Source organism: Oncorhynchus keta, chromosome 29, assembly GCF_023373465.1.
Source record: "Oncorhynchus keta strain PuntledgeMale-10-30-2019 chromosome 29, Oket_V2, whole genome shotgun sequence".
Lineage (NCBI taxonomy): Eukaryota > Metazoa > Chordata > Actinopteri > Salmoniformes > Salmonidae > Oncorhynchus > Oncorhynchus keta.
This window is the reverse complement of record NC_068449.1, coordinates 25993408-26017304: the sequence shown is the minus strand read 5'-3', so window position 1 is coordinate 26017304 and position 23897 is coordinate 25993408. Positions and strand designations below refer to the sequence as shown.

Genomic DNA, 23897 nt, shown 5'->3' with positions numbered 1-23897 from the left:
ATAGAAATAATCTTGTCCATAATAATCTCATCCATAGGCTATTGGCCTACTTGCACAGTGTCTGCAAGCTGTTGGTTAGTGCGCACGTGCCAATACCAGTGGGCACACTCGCTGTATAATTTACTTTTTTTGTGAGAAAATCATCAGTTAAATTGAAAATGAAATGGAAAAGGTATATTTTTGTGCACTACATCATCACGCACAGCCTTTTATCCGCAACAAGTCAATTTGATGGAAACCCCTTGGAGTTGTTATGCTGATTTTTGAATATTCGCATTAAAATATGTCGGCATTTGGATGAAAACGGAGAAAGAGTAACACAGTAGGTAGGTTTTCTCCATACCAGTCTGTAACAGCATCTGTCACAATACTTGGATCAACCGAACCAGAACTTTTAGAAAATTAGTTGGTTAATTTCATACATTAAGCAGCTGTAGCCTCAAGCCTTATTTTGGTCTCTTAACTTTTTTCGGTACTACCATTCTGTTTTTTTTTACGAGCCGTGATCTGGGCTGACTAATGACAAGAGAGTCAGAGCAAGGTCTCTTTGCTGATGTGCGTTTGACTTTGAACGTGAATTTTGCGCCACATCAGCCAATCAGAAAACCGGGCAGGCCTATCTTGGTAGGGGGGACTGGACGTTGTCCACTGATCGGGCAAATGCTCAAATATATTAACATGACAATAGAGAAATTGCACAAAAATCATAATCTTTAACAGGCCCAAGGGCCATCTCCCTTAAAAAAAATCAATTATTTGTATTATTATTCATTTATTTTGACCATCCCACCCCCAAAAAGATGGTCCAATGCACCAATGCCTTCCTCTGTGTGTGTGACATAAGGCACAATACAACCCAAGATCATCCTTCCTTCCTCCATCCTTCCGTCCCTTTGCCTTTTTTTCCGCAACTGCACTGCAACGAGATGTAATCTAAATTCACTCTGACATCTCGCTAGTGCACTAGCTGAGAGGAGATACATCACTTGTCATGTAGGAGGGGCCTACTTGTAAAAAGGTGACGGTTTTTCTCTCAGTATTCCAATTCTATTCACAGACTCAACCCGCCAGCCAAACAAGTGACATTTGGGAGGAGTGTGCACCTTCACTAACCTCTTGTTTTCTCTGTCTGGAAAAGCAAATCTTGGTGGTTGAAATGTAAGAGAACTGTCTGAGATGCAGTTGTACACATGTAATAACCTCTCTGTTATACTGGTTTGTGCTGATTAGCTCCATGATGCCCTGCAGTCTTACTTACAAAATGGCCAATGACATGACACATGTCTATGGTTTTGAGTATTAAGGCAAGTTAAGAAAAACAGAGGACCAAACTAAGGAAATATTAAGAAGTGGAGGACACCAATAATGTGATGCCATAAATAGTTAAAGCACAAGCAATCCACATTTCCATAAAAATGTATCCACAGTGGGAAGACACACCCAATTACTTTTTTTCTGGGACCATACATTGCCCTAGATCGCAAGCCAGGTTTCTACAGTGAGACTTGGAGTTGGGTATTCTACAAAACAAAATATATGGACAAAGCTTGTTTCTTGAGGTGTTCATTGTTGAGGTGCATGGTCTGAAGGTTTACACATGTTGTATTCGGCACATGTGACAAATAAAGTTTGATTTGAATACTTAAGTAAATAAGGTATTTCTGTTTTTAATACCTTTGCCAACAATTCTAAAAACCTGTTTCCGCTTTGTCATTATGGGGTAGTGTGTGTAGATTGATGAGAAAAAAAATGTGAAAACAATTCTAGAATAAGGCTGTAACGTAACAAGATGTGGAAAAAGTTAAGGGGTCTGAATACTTTCTGAATGCACTGTATGTTTGCAAAATGGGGGTTGGGACTTATGAGGAAGCCAGTATGCCCTCTAGTGGAGTGCTGTGACTTCCAAAGATTTGCATTGTTCCCCCTGCTCTTGACAATAGTGGTATAAAACAGGTGTTACACTGAATAAATAACTCAATACATTTATAGAACATTTTATAGTATCACTGTAACTGCACTCCGTATCAAAATATTATATATAAAACCAGGAAAACGCCTGCAAACTAAATACACAATATCATAGAATGTACTTTCTTTACAATCTGTATAAATAAAATGTTGCGAAAAGTGTATACTTTGTTCTCACCCGGGTAACAACCCAACCCGTTTCATCCATCTACAACAGTACAGTAGGGCTATGCTAAGCAGCATCTTCATCTTATCCTTCTCCATAGTTCAGTGCAGGAGTCTTCTTGTGGTGCTGAGGCTGCAGCCGGATGCTGCATTGAGTCAGCCACTGCTGGGAGATTTGGTAGAGGAAAGCTGGGGTGTCACCATGGCAGGAGGAGGGGGCCAGCAGCTGAGTGGAGATGAGAGTAAGGCCAAAGGTTACAGGTGTGCTCCCTACCAATAAGAGTAGAAAGACGCCCAGTGATGCCCACTTCCTAAAAAGGAGAAGCCCCCCAACACAGACACATGGATGCACACACCTTGGTTTTGATGAGAGCAGCAGCAGGGGGGCAAGAGGTCTCTGTAGTTTCTTCACGATCTTCCAAAAAGACAGACTCACACTATGGAAGGGAAAGACCACAGATATAGAACCCAGTGTCTTCAGAAAGTATTAACACTCCTTCACTTTTTCCAATTTTTGTTGTGTTACAGCCTGAATTTAAAATGGATTAACTGTAGATTGTGTCACTGTAGTACAAACAATATCCCATAATGTAAAAGTGGAATTATGTTTTTAGAAACGTTTACAAATGAATTACAATATAAAAGCTGAAATGTCTTGAGTCAATAATTATTCAACCCCTTTGCTATGACAAGCTTAAAATAGTTTAGGAGTAACGACTTGCTTAACAAGTCACATAATAAAGTTGCATGGGCTCACTCTGTGTGCAATAGTGTTTAACATGATGTTTTAATGACTAGGTCATTTCTGTACTCCACACATCCATATAATTGTAAGGCCCCTCAGTCAAGCAGTGAATTTCTAATACAGATTCAACCACAAAGACCAGGGAGGTTTTCCAATGCCTCACAAAGAAGGGCATCCCTTTGAGCATGGTGAAGTTATTAATTACACTTTGGATGGTGTATCAATACAATCAGTCACTGCAAAGGAAGAAAACAGCTCAGGGATTTCACCATGAGGTCAATGGTGACTTTAAAAACAGTTACAGTTTAATGGCTGTGATAGGAGAAAACTGAGGATGGATCAACAACATTCCAGTTCATTTTCACTTTGTCATTACGGGGTATTGTGTGTAGATGGGTGAGAGAAAAAAAATACATTGAATACATTTTTAATTCAGGCAGTAATACAAAAAAATGTGGACTAACTCAAGGGGTAGAACTACTTTCTGAAGGCACTGCATTGTCTATGCAGAACACAAGGCAGACGACTTGGCAAATATATTTCCTCCAGTGTGGAATCTTGGAGCATCATCTTGCGCAGGGGTTTCCAAACTTTATTACTCAGGCCCACCCTCCCTTCCAGCATTGGGGAACATACCGCCATCAGTTGAAACACAACATGCCCTTGAATAAAGGGCGGGTGTCATGTTTGGCTGATAAAATGGGAATGAAATTGAAATTTCAACTTTCAAATGGTACCACAAAGATGGTTGGGAGGCCCACACTTCAGATAATATTGACTTGAATGGGAATATCTGTTGTTTTCAGTCAATCCTCCATAGGAAACTGAATTGAAATCATAGAAATATAGATAATAGAATAGAGATTACCATTTAAGTTTACAAGGGGAGGGTCCTGGAGTATTGAAAACATGGATGCCAATAATATTTACCCCTATCTTTTTGAGAGTTTTTATTTTTATTACTTGTTAAAACTTCTTCAGGATTAGTGGGTCCCCTGCGGGACGGTTGATCTAAACTAATGCGATTAGCAAGAACATTTCCCAGGACATAGACATATCTGATATTGGCAGAAAACTAAAATGCTTGTTAATCTCACTGCACTGTCCAATTCACAGTAGCTATTACAGTGAAATAATACCATGCTATTGTTTGAGGAGAGTGCAAAGTTTTGAACACGAAAAGTTATTAATAACAAATTAGGCACAGTTGATACATAATTTTTACAGAAATGAAAATGTTTATTGGATCAGTCTGAAACTTTGCACACACTGCTGCCATCTAGTGGCCAAAATCTAAATTGCAGCTGGGCTAGAATAATACATTATGGCCATTCTCTTGCATTTCAAAGATTGTATTATCTTTTACCAGATCTAATGTGTTATATTCTTCTACATACCTTTCACTTTTCCACAAACTTCAAAGTGTTTCCTTTGAAATGGTACCAAGAATATGCATATCCTTGCTTCAGGCCCAGAGCTACAGGCAGTTAGATTTGGGTATGTAATTTTAGGCAAAGAAGGAAAGAAAATCTCTTCCTCCCAGCAATTGTATTCGTATAAAATACTATAATTTTCTATTTTTGGGACAGATACAATATAGCTCAGATTTGTTTGCTAATTTTTATCAACAGTGCCAATTATTTTGGACCTAACTATTGTATTTCCAATTAATAACCCAAAATGTTTCACAAAACGTAAAAACATTCATCCAACTAGGCTGGGTGTATTCATTTTAAAAGGACCCCATTCCCCACCTACCCATCTCACCTGGTCAGAGATGCAATTTGAGGCTGTGATTCTGAGGGCAGAAACCATTCTGCTGTGGCTGTGGCAGTGTAAGCTGGGCTTTGGCTCTGACAGCCTCAGCCTGCTGGGCTCAGCCACCAGATGGCTCCACAAGCTGCCACAGTCACTAAGCAAGAGAGAAGAGGAGTCAGATACAACCTCATGGAACACAGAAGTGAAGCTTCATACATATACAAAGGCATGTTTTTAGTTACAGTAAAAAAAAAAAGGATAAATTAGACACCATATTGTAGCTGTTGGTTGAAAAGGCTGTGTGTTTTCTATCAGCTGGGACAGAGATCGTACAGTACAGTTGGTCTCTTTAGATTCACCCAAGACCTGGAAGCACTCCTGGAAAACGACACATGATTTCTTCACATTGCCATCCTCCAGCTGTATAGAGAAATATATCATATATATCATATTTGTACATTGTTTATTTATTTGCCTACATTAGGAAAATGGCAATTAAGACATCTCCTATATAGATCACAATTCACAGGTAATAATTTCCTCTTAAGTAAAGTAAACTTGGAATGATCAAAAAGATCGGTGCACTCTCACCTTTGTTGAGAGTTTAGAGATGTCCATGTCCATGGGTGAAGACAGAGATGAAGATCTTTCAACTGCATCCGACTTGTTGCCATTACAGGCAGAACTCCAGTCTCCAAACGCACTGTCCACCTCGGCGTCATTCTGTTCCCAAGCAGTTTGGACAGACCAGTCGACGAAATCCCCGTAAGCAGAAAATAATGGTTCCTCCATTGAACGGATACGTCTGTTTTAGGACAAGGATCAGATAGTGGAAGAAATGACAATTTATCGGTCCGTCCACATCCACAGACGCCCCCAACTTCTGGTCTGATCACGCAATGCTGTGATGATAAGTAGGCCATCAGTGACTTCCCTCTCTCTATTGTTATGATTTCCTGTGCTGCCCATACACTTAAATAATACGGTGCAACATGTAATAAGAGGATAGAACCACGACATGAAGTGAATTAGTGTAATGATAGCCACAAAAACATATATGTGTACGAATTAAAACGAGAACTATACAAACCTGATTAATAAAACAAACACAACCTACACATAATGCTAACCCGTTGTTAGACTGAACTCATTTGAAATAACCATATTACGTACATTATGATTACATCACACTCATGATATAGTGTATCGGAGAGATCTACACCGTTAGATCCTACTAAGTCTTTAGCTGAGAGACCTCTAAACAGGGTAAATATTCCTTACCGATGGCGCATCTGTAACAGGGGAAGTTTCTAAGAATCCGGAAGGTGATAATAAACAATAGTCTATGCCGCGTTCAAAAGAACTGTGAGCTCGGAACGCGGAAATCTTCGACTTCCGACTTCAGTGGGTTTCAAACAACTGGGAACTCTGAAAAAAACGAGCTCGACTGGAAAAAAGCGATTTGAACGGTCATCAAACCAAATTCCAACTATGGAACTCGGGCCTATACAACTCCGACCTGAAGATCAATGACGTCATGATTTAACATCGTATTTTTTCCCGAGTTCCCAGTTCTTTTGAACGCGGCACTACTTCCCACTGTTTTGGATCCGCCCCGAGACGGAGAGATTGCGTAGGAGCCCAGAGCTAACCTTACCTGACGCAGGTGCATTGATAGCGAAAATCTAGACGCAACTGAAACCGACAGAGGGCGCCCTAAATTCTAAGATGTGTGTTTTAGCCACAGTTGTGTAACTTTGACAAAGTAAGAATTGATTGTCAAGACATGACTAGACAGGCACAACATTAACATTTGACCCTCTATAGGGAGATACTGTATATTATTTAAAATGAATGGTGATGATTAATGTGTTGGCCTCAAGTTGGTAAAGGACATTTACTGTGAGTAAACATATTTTATTTCATTTAATTCCGTTTGCCCTGAGACATTGGGAAAGAAATACACAGCCTGACTCTACTCTTATGGATTGACATAATGAGAACAATTATCTGGGAGGAAATATGTATATCCATCCACATGGTTAAAATCAAAACCCTACGGTCAATTAGTAGTAACAGTACACACAGTTGCTCACAGACAGGCTGACAAGACTGATATGATTAGGCTTTTTTTCAGGTTTTGTTGATAGACAGTATGAAGAACAATATTTTTGCATTCCTCGACCCCAGCTTATGTAAGGCATGCCATGTGAACTCAGAGCAGTAATTGGAATAGTAAATAAAGCTAAGCAGGGCTGGGCTTGGTGAAACTCTGGATGAGAGACCGAAGGGTAGCTGTAGATAGATCAATTGCCCAGTCTATAGTTTATTTTCTGATAGTGGATGTAACGTTGAAGATCTGATGTTGTTTTAAAGGTACAAATTCAACATATTTTATACAAGGTTTGTCTATGTTGAAATTCGGGTTACCATGGTGACAATCCTGTGGTTGAAATGTCACATTCAAAACTGTTTACTTCGATTACTTTTTTCAAATCCTATGCATTTTCCACGTAGATTCCACATTGACAAATTAAGGTGAAACAATGTTTTTTCAACCTCTTTTACCATTATAGGTCTTCACTCACTGATATAAAGTGGGATGCATTACAAGATTAAGATGTTTTTCATTACACTAAACCAACATAAACAATGCTTTATCGCTCTTTAATTTAAAGTATTTGGATTGCTCATGTAATGGAACCTTGCCCTTCCAAAGTTCAATGCAGAGAAAAAAATACTATGGTGGATTTATTCATGTTTTCACTTTATCCCTTTTGCAATTCTGTTGTATATCCCAGGACAGGGGTTACATTGTGTCAGTGAGGGAGCAAATCTCAGATTTGTATCAGTTTGATGTGGAGACAAAGCATGGAAATGGAGGAATGAGAGATAGAATTCATTTGACCTTTCTCTGCTACAGCTTTCTCATATGTACAATATCCAACTACTGCACCATCAGATATATATAATTTCCCGTGAGGACGAGGACATGGACAGTTATACCAAATGTACCCTGAGTAAAGTAAACAGAACCACGTCGTTGATTTTATATATTGACAAGGATTCCGATGTGGATTGCATGCAGTATTTCTGGTGTTCCATTAAAGCTCATTTCCTAGAGTAACACCGTTTTGTGCAGCTCTGTCTTCCCACATGAAAAACCAGTACTCACAATAGTGTTTTTGCGAACTTTACTGTACGTTCAGGTTTTTGCTGACACGACTGTAGTAAACTGTATTATTTACAGTTTACAGTAGTTTAAATTCTGTAGTAAAAAAAACAGTAGTATATAATATAGTATTTACTGTAGTGTTTTTGCAGACTAGTGTTTTTGCAGGCATTACTATAGTATTTACTACAGTGTTTTTTTGCGGATAAAACTGTAGTATTTACAGTATTCTACAGTGTACTACAACATTCTACAGTAAGTACGACACAAGGGATACCTCAGTGTGTAGTATTTGTCATGTATGCTCTCTCCTCCGGCGCTCTAGGTCGCCATTGACAGGTTTCCTGCGCCTCAGCAGAGGTGACCGGTCCGCTCCTGGTCCACAGGATTGTCATTTTGGTTGGCCAAAATGGGCCAAAATACCAGCAACAGTGTGTGAAAACCTTGTGAAGACTTACAGAAAACGTTTGACCTCTCATTGCCAACAAAGGGTATATAACAAAGTATTGAGATACTTTTTTTATTGACCAAATACATATTTACCACCATAATTTGCAAATAAATATATTAAAAATCCTACAAAGTGATTTTCTGGATTTGTTTTCCTCATTTTGTCTGTTATGGTTGAAGTGTACCTATGATGAAAATTACAGGCCTCTCTCATCTTTTTAAGAGGGAGAACTTGCACAATTGGTGGCTGACTAAATACTTTTTTGCCCGACTGTATATGTATATAAAGATATATGAATGAGTGATGGTACAGAACGGCATAAGCAAGATGCAGTAGATGGTATCGAGTACAGTATATACATATGATATGAGTAATGTAGGGTATGTAAACATAAAAGTGGCATTGTTTAAAGTGGCTAGTGATACATGTACTACATAAAGATGGCAAGATGCAGTAGATGGTATAGAGTACAGTATATACATATGAGATGAGTAATGTATGGTATGTAAACATTAAATTAAGTGGCATTGTTTAAAGTGGCTCGTGATATTTTTTTACATACATTTTCCATTACTAAAGAGTCAGTATCAGTATGTTGGCAGCAGCCACTCAATGTTAGTGGTGGCTGTTTAACAGTCTGATGGCCTTGAGATAGAAGCTGTTTTTCAGTCTCTCGGTCTCCGCTTTGATGCACCTGTACTGACCTCGCCTTCTGGATGATAGCGAGGTGAACAGGCAGTGGCTCGGATGGTTGTTGTCCTTGATGATCTTTATGGCCTTCCTGTGACTTCGGGTGGTGTAGGTGTCCTGGAGGGCAGGTAGTTTGCCCCCGGTGATGCGTTGTGCAGACCTCACTACCCTTTGGAGAGCCTTATGGTTGTGGGCGGAGCAGTTGCCGTACCAGGCGGTGATACAGCCCGACAGGATGCTCTCGATTGTGCATCTGTGAAAGTTTGTGAGTGCTTTTGGTGACAAGCCAAATTTCTTCAGCCTCCTGAGGTTGAAGAGGCGCTGCTGCGCCTTCTTCACCACGCTGTTTGTGTGGGTGGACCAATACAGTTTGTCCGTGATGTGTACGCTGAGGAACTTAAAACTTTCTACCCTCTCCACTACTGTCCCGTCGATGTGGATAGGGGGGTGATCCCTCTGCTGTTTCCTGAAGTCCACGATCATCTTCTTTGTTTTGTTGACGTTGAGTGTGAGGTTATTTTCCTGACACCACACTCCGAGGGCCTTCACCTCCTCCCTGTAGGCCGTCTCGTCGTTGTTGGTAGTCAAGCCTACCACTGTAGTGTTGTCCGCAAACTTGATGATTGAGTTGGAGCCGTGCATGGCCACGCAGTCGTGGGTGAACAGGGAGTACAGGAGAAGGCTCAGAACGCACCCTTGTGGGGCCGCAGTGTTGAGGATCGGCGTGGTGGAGATGTTGTTACCTACCCCCACCATCTGGTGGCGGCCCGTCTGGAAGTCCAGGACCCAGTTGCACAGGGCGGGGTCGAGACCCAGGGTCTCGAGCTTGATGACGAGTTTGGAGGGTACTATGGTGTTAAATGCTGAGCTGTAGTCGATGAACAGCATTCTCACATAGGTCTTCCTCTTGTCCAGATGGGTTAGGGCAGTGTGCAGTGTGGTTGCGATTGCGTCGTCTGTGGACCTATTGGGGCGGTAAGCAAATTGGAGTGGGTCTAGGGTGTCAGGTAGGCTGGAGGTGATATGGTCCTTGACTAGTCTCTCAAAGCACTTCATGATGACGGAAGTGAGTGCTACGGGGCGGTAGTCGTTTATCTCAGTTACCTCAGCTTTCTTGGGAACAGGAACAATGGTGGCCCTCTTGAAGCATGTGGGAACAGCAGACTGGGATAAGGATTGATTGAATATGTCCGTAAACACACCAGCCAGCTGGTCTGCGCATGCTCTGAGGAAGCGGCTGGGGATGCCGTCTTGGCCTGCAGCCTTGCGAGGGTTAACACGTTTAAATGTTTTCCTCAAGTCGGCTCTAGTGAAGGAGAGTCCGCAGGTTTTGGTAGCAGGCAGTGTCAGTGGCACTGTATTGTCCTCAAAGTGAGCAAAGAAGTTGTTTAGTCTGTCTGGGTGCAAGACATCCTGGTCCACGATGGGGCTGGTTTTCTTTTTGTAATCCGTGATTGACTGTAGACCCTGCCACATACCTCTTGTGTCTGAACCATTGAATTGCGACTCTACTTTGTCTCTATACTGACGCTTAGCTTGTTTGATTGCCTTGCGGAGGGAAAAGCTACACTGTTTGTATTCGGTCATGTTTCCGGTCTCTTGCCCTGGTTAAAAGCAGTGGTTCGTGCTTTCAGTTTCACGTGAATGCTGCCATCGATCCATGGTTTCTGGTTTGGGAATGTTTTAATAGTTGTTTGTTCGTTCCCCAGGCTTTATTGTGTCTGTTCCATGTTTGTGTGCTATTAGTGTTTCTTGTTTTGTGTTATGTTTAGTTTATTTTATTAAAACACTCACTCCCTGAACTTGCCTCCCGACTCTCAGCGCACTCGTTACAGTATTATAGTATTTATTACAGTATACAACAGCTTACTGAAGAATTCTATAGTAAGTACTGTATTATTCTATAGTAAACTGTAGTGTTTTTTTAAGTGGGTATTATGTGCACCGAGGGCATTATTGTTATGATGGTCCATGAAGGACTTTCTGATTCTTCAGTGTGTTAGGTTGAGACTAGAGATGCAGAAAGGGATGCATAGCATTGCTTTTATACTTAAATAGCAGACAAAAGGGTGTCTGTCCTCTATGATACCGGTGTAAAAAGCAGAATATGCATGATTTAGGATCTCATGATTCCCAGATTCCAATGAGGTAGTCATGGATGGAAATTGTTTGTACAAGTGTATAGGTACAGTATCGATCTGTATACACGAGTGGTGTTTTCAGTGTTTTGTAGGCTACAAATGTAATGTGATGGCAGTATGTCTGGGAACCTCAGGTTTGTTTACTGTGTGCCTAAATATAACCCCTCACCCTCCTGTGTGACCTTTCTCTGAGCCATGAGCATCTTCTCACAAGATCCCACACACGTCAACCTTTTTACAGGTTTTCTGGAACTGATCTGGGTAACATCATATGCTGCTCTATGGAGCTAAAGACACATACACTTTGCATAGCTGCACACAGTATTTTTTCTCAACATACTACATAGTGACAATGGCTTTATGGAATTTAAACTGGGTTTACATTAAATGGGTTATGATATTATAAATTATTGTTAGATCAAGATGAGTTTATGTTTTCCTTCCTGTGCTTTTCAGAAGGATGAAATCCATAAAGAAGAGTTATAGCCTGAATATTTTGGATGAGCACAGGATGGGGGAAAGAACATTTTCTTGTTTCTCTTGAACTAGCATTGATTCTGGTTTGGAGTTGTTGCTTGATCCTGTGCCAAAAGCTAACGTAGTATCTATCATCTTGCAGCTCACAATTATTACAATCTAATTCAGATGCATTTGTGAGGCTTGATCTAATTGAACACATATGCAATGTATGTATGTGGAAAAAAAGCACATTACTGTGCATCACAATAAGGATATTGGATAATGTCCCCCAGAGGCTTCATACCCCATACCCATAGAGGGCACAGGGGCACGTGCGCCTGTAATACTGCTAGCCACTAGTTGGCTTTAGTTTGGCCCAGATAGGTTCCCAACTCCCAACCACACAAAGAGCTACCAAGAAGCCATTTCCGGCTATCAATCAAGTTAGAGTAGCTAGCTTGTCTACCTACACTACATGACCGAAAGTATGTGGACACCTGCTCGTTGAACATTATTCCAAAATCATGGGAATTAATATGGAGTTGGCAATGGCAATATGGCAATGTCATGCTGAAATAGGAAACTGTTGTCATAAAGTTGGAAGCACAGAATCACCTATATGTCACGCCTTGGTCTTAGTATTTTGTGTTTTCTTTATTATTTGGTCAGGCCAGGGTGTGACATGGGTTTATGTTGTTGTATTTCGTATTGGGGATTTTGTATTATTGGGATTGCGGCTGAGTAGGGGTGTTGTATGGGCTTGGCTGCCTGAGGCAGTTCTCAATCAGAGTCAGGTGATTCTCGTTGTCTCTGATTGGGAACCGTATTTAGGTAGCCTGGTTTCGCTTTGTATTTCGTGGGTGATTGTTCCTGTCTCTGTGTAGTTTCACCAGATAGGCTGTAATAGGATTCACGTTCCGTTTGTTGTTTTCGTATTTGTATAGTTATTTCATGTATCGCTTTTTTCCTTTCATTAAAGACATGAGTAACCACTACGCTGCATTTCGGTCCGACTCTCATTCTACAAACGAAGAACGCCGTTACACTATAACAGTGGTTCTCAATTGGTTTTGCCTGGGGACCCAAATTTGACAATGACAGTTGAGTCGCGACCCAATATTATGGACTGTTAATGATTACATTTTATGTTCCCTTGCAAAGTAGACTCTGTCTCAATTAGGGTATTAAAGAAAGTCATTACACAGCCATATTAACTGAAAACATTTATTAATAATTCAAGAGAATAAGCCATTTAATTAGACGACCAGTTCAGGAGTGTGATAAATTATCAGACTCAGAACATGACATCAAAACCAGTCCAATATGTTAATGAACAGTAACACATAACTGTTTAAAATTGAAAAAACAACAAATCATTAGGAATTCTTAATCATCAATTATCATGTCAATAGTTTCACAACCTTGAAAAGTGTTTTTAAAGGTGTACGATTTTAACCCATTCAATAAAATGTAATATGAATGTCAGAATGAGTGAACAATAATAATTAACATAGGGAACAATAGCTCATCAACCTGTTTATTTATTTAGTGTGTGTGTGTGTGTGTGTGTGTGTGTGTGTGTGTGTGTGTGTGTGTGTGTGTGTGTGTGTGTGTGTGTGTGTGTGTGTGTGTGTGTGTGTGTGTGTGTGTGTGTGTGTGTGTGTGTGTGTGTGTGTGTGTGTGTGTGTGTGTGTGTGTGTGTGTGTGTGTGTGTGTGTATGTGTGCGTGTGGCATATCAGTGGGAAAGCTGGAGGTGTTTCTTGAGTTTGATAAGTTTCTTGAAGTTTGGTTGACAGGGCAACTCGAAGGTCATGCTGGCTGCCCAGTTTGTTTCTGATTTTAGTTTTATAGCACGGCTATAGCAGAGAAGACACTTTCACACAGATGTGTAGTTCTGAACGGTAGCATGATTTTGATTGCATGACAGACAAGAGCAGGATACTCGACTGTTCTTATGTCAGAAGATTTTGGCGTGACTTGAAGATTTTATTTTCAAATAAATTACTATTAATGTTAATCTGAGAGACTCTGATATTATGTTTTATTTTGATCCAAATGATTTGTACCCTGATTTAACTTTCATTGTTAATTTGTTTATTTTTCATGGAAGATTCTTTATCCATGAAATGAAATGGGCAGAGAACAAACCCCTCTTCATATTATTTAAGATATCATTTAAATATTATTTAGAAATTATCAGTAAATGTAAAAACAAAAATGCAATAGGCACCATAAAACGTTTTGACAAATTGAAAATGTATCTCGATATGTAATACTGTTAGGTTTATGTACTCTTGTTTGTAGTGTTCATAATAGAGAGTAGGATACTCTCACATTACGCTGCTTCAGAACTATGCTTCGTGGGTGACTGTTGTGTGCAGAGGGTCCCTGGTACGAGCCCGGCGAGGGACGGACGAAAGTTAAACTGTTTCCTACCTTAATGGCAGCTGCCAGTCGACGCACCCATCTCAGGCCAGTCCCACGGAGCCCAGGTAAAGACAGGCTCTGCAGAGTTGGTGTCTGACATAGACCAATACTAATGCTCTCTGGCACATTCAGACGAGAGTGCTCTGAAATCTGAGTAGATAGCCAGAGCGAATTTATTCGTATTTTCTCTTCTTGACAGGGACCGGGTTGTCTGCCTTGTTGTTGATGTTGGAAGCAGCAGTAGATGAGGGAGCTGCACGTTTTAAAAACGTGTCCATGATTTTACTCTGACAGCTAGCCTACATGAGTTAAATGACAGCTAACTATCCACATGTGCAATAACTGCAGAACGAATCTGCATAGTTAGCTGTCAATCAAGCTACCTGTCAGAAGATCTGTATTATCTGATTGGACGTGTCACATTTAAAACTAAACAATGTTGCATAATGAAATGTTTATTGGATCTGTTTGTGTGTGTGTGTCGAGAAATCTGTAATTTCATTGGATCAGTGTGTGTGTGGGTGTCAAGAACTTTATTGTATTGGTCAATGAACGAGCGCAGCGCCAAAACCCTCGGAGTCCGAATTTAGCTTGACATTTCACAACTGTGGACGCACTGCACGTGTAAAATCAACAACAATAATCGGTGCAGCAGGTATCCCTTCAAAATAAAAGTATCGGTGCGGCTGTTACCTTTCAAAATAATGTTTATTTTATTAAAATTGTCTCGCACAAGTCCCACGACCCTTTAAAATCCCGTCCTGTCCAAAATTATAATCAGTAACGTAACTGTTGGATTACCCAAACTCAGTAACGTAATCTGATTACATTCCGTTACTTTCCCTTTAAGAGATATTAGAAAAATACAAAAATGTATGTTACCTATTGAACGACATCTATTGCAGGATAAATAAATTATAAAGTTTACATAGCTGCCCATATATGGATGTTACATTTGACTTTATGGGTTGGTTCAGTAGGCTTCTTTTAACCCATCGCTTTCTACTACATATAATAGGATTCAATTATATCTTTACATTAAAAACCAGTCTAATAGAATTCCAGTCATTCCAAAAATTGTTATACCCCTTGATCTTCAAGAATAGGACTTGGAAATATGGAAGAATAGTTTAGCCAAATTGTTTTACCTGAGCATGACCCCTAAACTAAGGACTTATTAGCCAGCCCTACTCTGTTGTTTATGATTTTGTTGCCATGGAGGACAAATTGGGCTCCATTGATTTGAGTTGAAAAATAAATGCTGCGCTCATGGAATGGCATGCTTTGAGAACTCCTGAAAAGTGCTATTTACATGTGAAAAATGAATGCCATATGCTGCATTTGCTATAGGCCTATTGTTTACCATTTTGTTTGTGACACTTTGATATCTTGATAATAAGCAGCTGTTTAAAGGGAAAATCCACAGATGAAACAATAACAAAACGGCCACCCAGCCTCTATTTTGGTAAAAAGCTGAGGGATGGCCTGGAGAAATGTAACCAATTTCAGATTAATAGACAGAGCTAAAGATGCAAGGACTGACCATCCATGATATCAAAATGATTGTTTTAACCATGTGCTGAGGCTATACAGTGCTTGTTTACATTTACAATGTTTCCAAACATTGGGGGAAAATAGCTTATAATTTGGGTTCTCATGGTGTGACAGTTGAACTAAGCTCATGAGGTGAACTAAGCTCATGAGGCATTAATAAGTTATATTTACATTTACATTACATTTAAGTCATTTAGCAGACGCTCTTATCCAGAGCGACTTACAAATTGGTGCATTCACCTTATGACATCCAGTGGAACAGCCACTTTACAATAGTGCATCTAAATCTTTTAAGGGGGGTGAGAAGGATTACTTTATCCTATCCTAGGTATTCCTTAAAAAGGTGGGGTTTCAGGTGTCTCCGGAAGGTGGTGATTGACTCCGCTGTCCTGGCGTCGTGAGGGAGTTTGTTCCACCATTGGGGGGCCAGAGCAGCGAACAGTTTTGACTGGGCTGAGCGGGAACTGTACTTCCCAATGTACTTTGTACTTTACTTATATATATATATATATATATACATACAGTTGAAGTCAGAAGTTTACATACACTTAGATTGGGGTCATTAAAACTAGTTTTTCAACCACTCCACAAATTTCTTGTTAGCAAACTATATTTTTGGCAAGTCGGTCAGGACATCTACTTTGTGCATGACACAAGTAATTTTTCCAACAATTGTTAACAGACAGATTATTTCACTAATAATTCACTGAATCACAATTCCAGTGGGTCAGAAGTTTACATACACTAAGTTGACTGTGCCTATAAACAGCTTGGAAAATTCCAGAAATTATGTCATGGCTTTAGGAGCTTCTGATAAGCTAATTGACATCATTTGAGTCAATTGGAGGTGTACCTGTGGATGTATTTCAAGGCCTACCTTCAAACTCAGTGCCTCTTTGCTTGACATCATGGAAAAATCAAAAGAAATGAGCCAAGACCTCAGAAAAATAATTGTAGAGCTCCACAAGTCTAGTTCATCCTTGGGAGCAATTTCCAAACGCCTGAAGGTTCCACGTTAATCTGTACAAATAATAGTATGCAAGTATAAACACCATGGGACCATGCAGCCGTCATACCGCTCAGGAAGGAGACGTGTTCTGTCTCCTAGAGATTAACTTACTTTGGTGCAAAAAGTGCTAATCAATCCCAGAACAACAGCAAATGACCTTGTGAAGATACTGGAGGAAACAGGTACAAAGTATCTATATCCACAGTAAAACGAGTCCTATATCAACATAACTTGAAGGGCTGCTCAGCAAGGAAGAAGCCACTGGTCCAAAACCGCCATAAAAAAGCCAGACTACAGTTTGCAACTGCACATAGGGACAAAGATCGTACCTTTTGGAGAAATGTCCTCTGGTCTGATAGAACTGTTTGGCCATAATGACCATCGTTATGTTTGGAGGAAAAATGGGGAGGCTTGCAAGCCAAAGAACACCATCCCAACCATGAAGCACGGGGGTGGCAGCATCATGTTGTGGAGGTGCTTTGCTGCAGGAGGGACTGGTGTACTTCACAAAACAGATGGCATCGTGAGGTAGGAAAAGTATGTGGATATATTGAAGCAACATCTCAAGACATCAGTCAGGAAGTTAAAGCTTGGTCGCAAATGAGTCGTCCAAATGGACAATGACCCCAAGCATACTTCCAAAGTTGTGGCAAAATGGCTTAAGGACAACAAAGTCAAGGTTTTGGAGTGGCCACCACAAAGCCCTGACCTCAATCCTAGAACATTTGTGGGCAGAACTGAAAAAGTGTGTGCAAGCAAGGAGGCCTACAAACATGATTCTGTTACACCAGCTCTGTCAGGAGGAATGGGCCAAAATTCACCCAACTTATTGTGGAAAGCTTGTGGAAGGCTACCCAAAATGTTTGACTCAAGTTAAACAATTTAAAGGCAATGCTACCAAATACTAATTGAGTGTATGTAAACTTTCTAACCCACTGGGAATGTGATGAAAGAAATAAAAGCTCAAATAAATAATTCTCTCTACTATTATTCTGACATTTCACATTCTTATAATAGAGTGATGATCCTAACTGACCTAAAACAGGGAATGTTTATTAGGATTTAACATCAGGAATTGTGAAAAACTGAGTTTAAATGTATTTGGCTAAGGTTTATGTAAACTTTGGACTTCAACTGTATATATGAATACAGCAGAGGTGTGGACTCGAGTCACATGACTTGGACTCGAGTCAGACTCGAGTCACAAATACGATGACTTTCAACTCGACTTTGACTTTAACACCAATGATTACTGACTTGACTTGGACTTGAGCCTTATGACTCGGCCTGACTTGATACCCTCCCCAAGCCCAAATATAAAATATGATTCTATTAAAACAAGTGTGCTGTTCATCAACTCTTCATTTAACAGATTACAGTTTGATTTTTGCAGCAGCCAATCAAATTGTGCCAACTGAGAAAAAGTTGTGCGTGGCAGTGCAGATGAACATCGGCGGGTGAATACAGATGGAGCCCTTGGAAGGATGATACCCAAAATTATTATTTTCGGACATAAAGACGACGCTGTATCATCAAAAAATGGATTGCAACTTGCAAAACATGCGGGAAGAAAATTACAGACGGAGGTGCAACAATTTCCAACTTTGTTCGACATTTGAAACTGCACAAAGAACGGTAAGTCGGGGTTAATATAGCCGACAGCTATATATTTTATTACTTTACTAGTGTATCATGTAGGCTAACATAGTGTTAAATCAATGAGCCTCCACACAGTCAGTCAGTGCGGGAACGTGATCATTGCACCCAAGATTGAGCTACAACTGGTTAGGCATTTGGTAGCCGAAATCCTGCCTGATGTTACTGCTGTTCCTAAAACCATTGACATACATACATATTGTGTACAAGCCTACATCGCCCGATTGCGCCCCATAGCCATCCTCGATAGTCGATCACTATTGGGGGGGGGGGGTCTTTCTCATGGCTACCCATGTATTTCCATGGAAATATAACATTTACAGGAAAGTAATAAATAAATAGATATTTTTAAAAGCATTCATGATTTGCGTAAATGTAATATACTATCTATTACTCTTGTTAAAAATACTGTATGAAATGGTAATATAGCACGTCGGTCCCTCTCCTTGCTCAGGCGGCGTTCAGCGGTCGATGTCACCGGCTTTCTAGCTACCGCCGATCCACTTTTCATTTTCCATTTGTTTTGTCTTTGTTTCACACATCTGTTTTCAATCCCACAATCACTTGTATATTATTTAACCCTCTGTTCCCCCATGTTTTTTTGTGAGTAATTGTTTATTGTATTTTCAGTCTGTCATGGTGTGCGTGTATTTGTTACTTTGTATATTTTAATTTTTGAGTAAAGTACGTTTGATTACTCATGTCTGCTGTCCTGCGCCTGACTCTCTACACCAGCTACACCTAGGACCCATTACAAATACATTTAGTGAAGAGCACATTATGACTTGTTTTAGGACTCTAAACTCAAAGTTTAGGACTTGAGGCTTGACTCGGACTTGCCTGTCTTGACTTGGGACTTGAGTGCAAAGACTTGAGACTTACTTGTGACTTGTAAAACAATGACTTGGTCCCACCTCTGGTATACAGTATATAACTTAATACGTCCAAAAAGGGATGTAGCAACTACAGATTGTCCCTTTAAGTCTATCAAAAGTGTGCAAGTTTGAGCACCTGTCCATTAGACCTATGGATTTTGTTTTTTATCAGCATGAATTAGATTGAGCTAAACTCATGAGTTTGGCTAATCCTTAAATTACTTTACTGATTACAATTTTGGACAGGTAACTAGTAACTTAACATATTACATTTAGAAAGTAACCTATACAACAATGACTATATAAACAAAAATATGTGGACACCCCTTCACATTAGTGAATTCGGCTATTTTAGCCACAACCGTTGCTGACTGGTGTATAAAATCGTCACAGCAGTCGCACCATTTGAATATATACGTAACTTGGACTGTAGCCTACAAAAGCCTATTCCTGCTTTTTTCTCGTGATCCATCAAACACATTTGGTGTGTCATCATAGTGGCCTCTGACTTGTGTTCAGACTCGCTCACGTGGAACAAACTTAAACTTGTGCCTTTTTTCAATGCTGATTTGAATGTCAGTGAGAAAACAAAGAAGTGTCCAATATTTTTTTCCGCAAACATCCTTTCCTAATTGAAAAGTAAACCTTGAAGTAATCATCTACATTTTCAAAGGTGTCTGTAATCTGATTACAATATTTTTGCTGGTAATGTAACAGATTACAGTTACCATTTTTTGTAACCCGTTACTCCCCAACCCTGTATATAGTGTATCTGGTACGCCTGCTGGCAAGATTGGTACACTTTAGAAAATCAAGCAATAACTAAATGCCCTGATTAAGACTCACATTCCTTTCAATCTTTTCCACAGATTTTTAGCAGAGATGCAGAGAAGCATATTTAGTTTATTTAATACACACAGCTCAAAATGTATGCTTAGATATACAGACAAATAGATATATTTTTAAAATAGAATTAAGCATAATGATTATGTCTCTAGATTGCAGGAAAGGCTTACGGACAGTGAACCTAGCCCTTGGATGTCCCCTATATTGTACATGTACATTATTGCCCTGCATTTAAAGTATACTGCCTTGCATTTGTGTAGTATTGATCTAATGCCCTGGGCCAAAACATCATGTCTAATGCACTGCTCACTCAGCGGTAAAACATCACTTAGTGTTGACTGCACTTAAAGATGGGCTAATAAATCAGTGGTCTGGTTTGTAAATGAACAGTTATGTTTAATCTCTGTTCTCGCTATGTACGGTGCATTTGGAAAGTATTCAGACCCCTTCCCCTTTTCCACATTTTGTAATGTCACAGCCTTATTATAAAATTGATTAAATACATGTTCTTCCCTCATCAATCTACACACAATATCCCATAATGACAAAGTGAAAAGAGGTTTTTAGAAATGTTTGCAAATGTATTAAAAATAAATACAGAAATACCTTATTTACATAAGTATTCAGACCCTTTGCTATGAGACTCGAAGTTGAGCTCATTGATTGGACATGATTTGGAAAGGCACACACCTGTCTATATAAGGTCCCAAAGTTGACAGTGCATGTCAGAAAAACCAAGCCATGAGGTCTAAGGAATTGTCTGTAGAGCTCTGAGACAAGATTGTGTCGAGGCACAGATCCGAGGAAGGGTACCAAGACATTTTTGCAGCATTAAAAGTCCCCAAGAACGAAGAGGCGTCCATCATTTTTAAATGGAAGAAGTTTGGAACCACCAAGATTCTTCCTAGATCTGGTCGCCCAGCTAAACTGAGCAATCGGGGGAGAAGGGCCTTGGTCAAGGAGGTGACCAAGAACCCGATGGTCACTCTGACAGAGTTCCTCTGTGGAGATAGTAGAACCTTCCAGAAGGACAACCATATCTGCGTCACTCCACTAATCAGGCCTTTATGGTAGAGTGGCCAGACGCAAGCCACTCCTCAGTAAAAGGCACATGACAGCCCACTTGCAGTTTTCCAAAAGGCACCTAAAGGACTCTCAGACCAAAAGAAACAAGATCCTCTGGTCTGATGAAATCAAGATTGAACTCTTTGGTCTGAATGCCAAGAGTCACTTCCGGAGGAAACCCGACACCATCCCTACGGTGAAGCATGGTGGTGGCAGCAACATGCTGTGTGGAAGATTTTCAGCGGCAGGGACTGGGAGACTAGTCAGAATCGAGGAAAATGAACGGAGCAAAGTACAAAGAGATCCTTAATGAAAAACTTCTCCAGAGCGCTCAGGACTTCAGACTGGGGCGAATGTTCACCTTTCAACAAGACAATGACCTCAAGCACACAGTCAAGACAATGCAGGAGTGGCTTTGGGACATGTCTCTGAATGTCCTTAAGTGGCCCAGCCAGAGCTCAGACGTGAACCCGATCTAACATCTCTGGAGAAACCTGAATATACCTGTGCAGCGGCGCTCCCCATCCAACCTGGCAGGGCTTGAGAGGATCTGCACAGAAGAATGGGAGAAACTCCATAAATACAGGTGTGCCAAGCTTGTAGCGTCATACCCAAGAAGACTCGAGGCTATAATCGCTGTCAAAGGAGCTTCAACAAAGTACTGAGTAAAGGGTCTGAATACTTATGCAAATGTGATATTTCCGTTTTTATTTCTAATACATTTGCAAAAATGCCTAAAAACCTGTTTTTGCTTTGTCATTTTGGGGTATTGTATGTAGATTGATGAGGATTGTTTTTATTCAGTAGTCTGAATACTTTCCAAATACACTGTAAGTATATGTTATTTGATTTTGATCACAGGTCCACCCACACCTTATTAATGTACATCACACTGCCAATGAACAGTCCCACTCGCTCAACCAGACCATAGTAGTCAGTCTTATCAACAATACATACAAGGATAGCAAGTAGACAAGCTACAAACAAGGTATCATCATAAGCATCAGACAATCTATTGCACAAAGGTTTCATTTGTGAATGGCTTTTAGTGCCTAATACTGTGCTTTCCCTGTGTGTCTGTGTATGTGATGCTGTGCTCTGCTTGTCTGGCCTGTGTTACTACGCAGCATCCCTTCTCTTTCTCTCTTGCTGTGAGCTCATACTCTATTTTAGCTCTTAAATAATTTAACAGGAAGCATCCCTTTGAAAACACACCCTGACTCAGACAATGTGACCAGGCACCACTGCGGCACCTTAGGTTTTTCATACACACTCTCTAAAGTCTGTGTTTAGCTCCCCTTTTGCCTTTCCCTCTTATACACGTTTCCCAACAACTGTAATATATAGCATCTTGTCCTGTGAAAGATATTAAACTATATAGTGTACTGTGTCAAATTCAATGATGTACCCCCCCCCATAAATCTCTATTGGAGCGTCATCCTGAGTGTCCTTGCCTGATTGGTCTGATCAATGCAGCTGGTGAGAGGGAGGGTGGGGGCAGCCCTCCCATAATACGGTTAGCATGCTGCTCTGAAGGTCTATGTTTACAGGAGAGTTTAGGAGAGCCCTGACTCACTCCAGTGTGGACTGCTCTGAGCGTGGATGCTGCAGAAATCACTCTCACGCGCGCTGCTCATAGGCTTTACTCACTCACTCACTCACTCTACTCTCTCTGGTCCTGCGACTCGTGCCTCCTTCCCTGCTGTGACTCACTGAGTGGAGGCAGTTTGAGGGAGAGGCTGCAGCTCTAGCCACTCCAGAACAGGCAAGCCGCCAGAGCTCATCAGCAGCCAGGGCCGCTGCGCTGTCGAATACCTGTCCGAGGACAGGACCCCCTCTCCCTCCCAGGACCCCAGTGGACTGACAACATGTGCGACTGTTTGCACCTGGCCTTCCCCAACTGGCACGGCTCGCCGGGAACGGGTGGGCATCCCTCTCTCTCTCATCTCTCTGTTTCTATGTGGTCCTAAACTATTCCCTGATTTAGCACCCGAGCTCAGCAGAGCTGTGTGAGTGAGTGTGTTGGGAGGCCGGTGCAGCTGAGAGTAGAGTGCTGAGTCATGCTGCTGACCTGCTGCTTGCCTGCCTGCAGTGTGTGGATGGGTGTGTCTGCAGTGTGTTGTCTGGGTGAGCCTACTTCATAGGGATGCGCTTGATGTGTTTACATACAGTGGGGCAAAAAACGTATTTAGTCAGCCACCAATTGTGCAAGTTCTCCCACTTAAAAAGATGAGAGAGGCCTGTAATTTTCATCATAGGTACACTTCAACTATGAGAGACAAAATGAGGAAAAAAAATCCAGAAAATCACATTGTAGGATTTTTAATGAATTTATTTGCAAATTATGGTGGAAAATACGTATTTGGTCAATAACAAAAGTTTCTCAATACTTTGTTATATACCCTTTGTTGGCAATGACAGAGGTTAAACATTTTCTGTAAGCCTTCACAAGGTTTTCACACACTGTTGCTGGTATTTTGGCCCATTCCTCCATGCAGATCTCCTCTAGAGCAGTGATGTTTGGGGGCTGTTGCTGGGCAACACGGACTTTCAACTCCCTCCAAAGATTTTCTATGGGGTTGAGATCTGGAGACTGGTGAGGCCACTCCAGGACCTTGAAATGCTTCTTACAAAGCCACTCCTTCGTTGCCCGGGCAGTGTGTTTGGGATCATTGTCATGCTGAAAGACCCAGCCACGTTTCATCTTCAATGCCATTGCTGGTGGAAGGAGGTTTTCACTCAAAATCTCACGATACATGGCCCCATTCATTCTTTCCTTTACACTGATCAGTCGTCCTGGTCCCTTTGCAGAAAAACAGCCCCAAAGCATGATGTTTCCACCCCCATGCTTCACAGTAGGTGTGGTGTTCTTTGGATGCAACTCAGCATTCTTTGTCCTCCAAACACGACGAGTT

The 23897-nt window shown here is 40.8% G+C and overlaps 1 protein-coding gene across 4 annotated transcripts; it reads right to left on the bottom strand.

The window, feature by feature from the left end:
* Positions 1-693: 693 nt before the first annotated feature.
* Positions 694-6366, bottom strand: si:dkey-229e3.2 (uncharacterized). Of its 4 annotated transcripts, none has more exons than XM_035743092.2 (6): positions 6294-6366; positions 5228-5441; positions 4908-5056; positions 4646-4790; positions 2490-2570; positions 694-2359 (listed from the first exon to the last, which is right to left on the bottom strand). In XM_035743092.2, the coding sequence occupies exons 2-6, from the start codon at positions 5426-5428 to the stop codon at positions 2219-2221; spliced, it is 717 nt and encodes a 238-aa protein (XP_035598985.1). In that variant the 5' UTR covers positions 5429-5441; positions 6294-6366; the 3' UTR covers positions 694-2218. The 4 variants fall into 4 exon arrangements, with proteins under 4 accessions (XP_035598985.1, XP_035598986.1, XP_035598983.1 ...); XM_035743093.2 differs by lacking the exon at positions 6294-6366 and adding an exon at positions 5918-6260 and having other exon boundaries at positions 4908-5014; XM_035743090.2 differs by lacking the exon at positions 6294-6366 and adding an exon at positions 5918-6252.
* Between the last annotated feature and the right edge of the window lie 17531 nt (positions 6367-23897).

Excerpts from the sequence above, each read along its gene's own strand:
- si:dkey-229e3.2 (XM_035743090.2), bottom strand. Across the intron at positions 4,791-4,907 it reads CAACCAACAGCTACAATATG|TGACTGTGGCAGCTTGTGGA; the intron begins GTGTCTAATTTA and ends TCTCTTGCTTAG. Across the intron at positions 2,571-4,645 it reads CAAATTGCATCTCTGACCAG|TGTGAGTCTGTCTTTTTGGA; the intron begins GTGAGATGGGTA and ends TCCCTTCCATAG.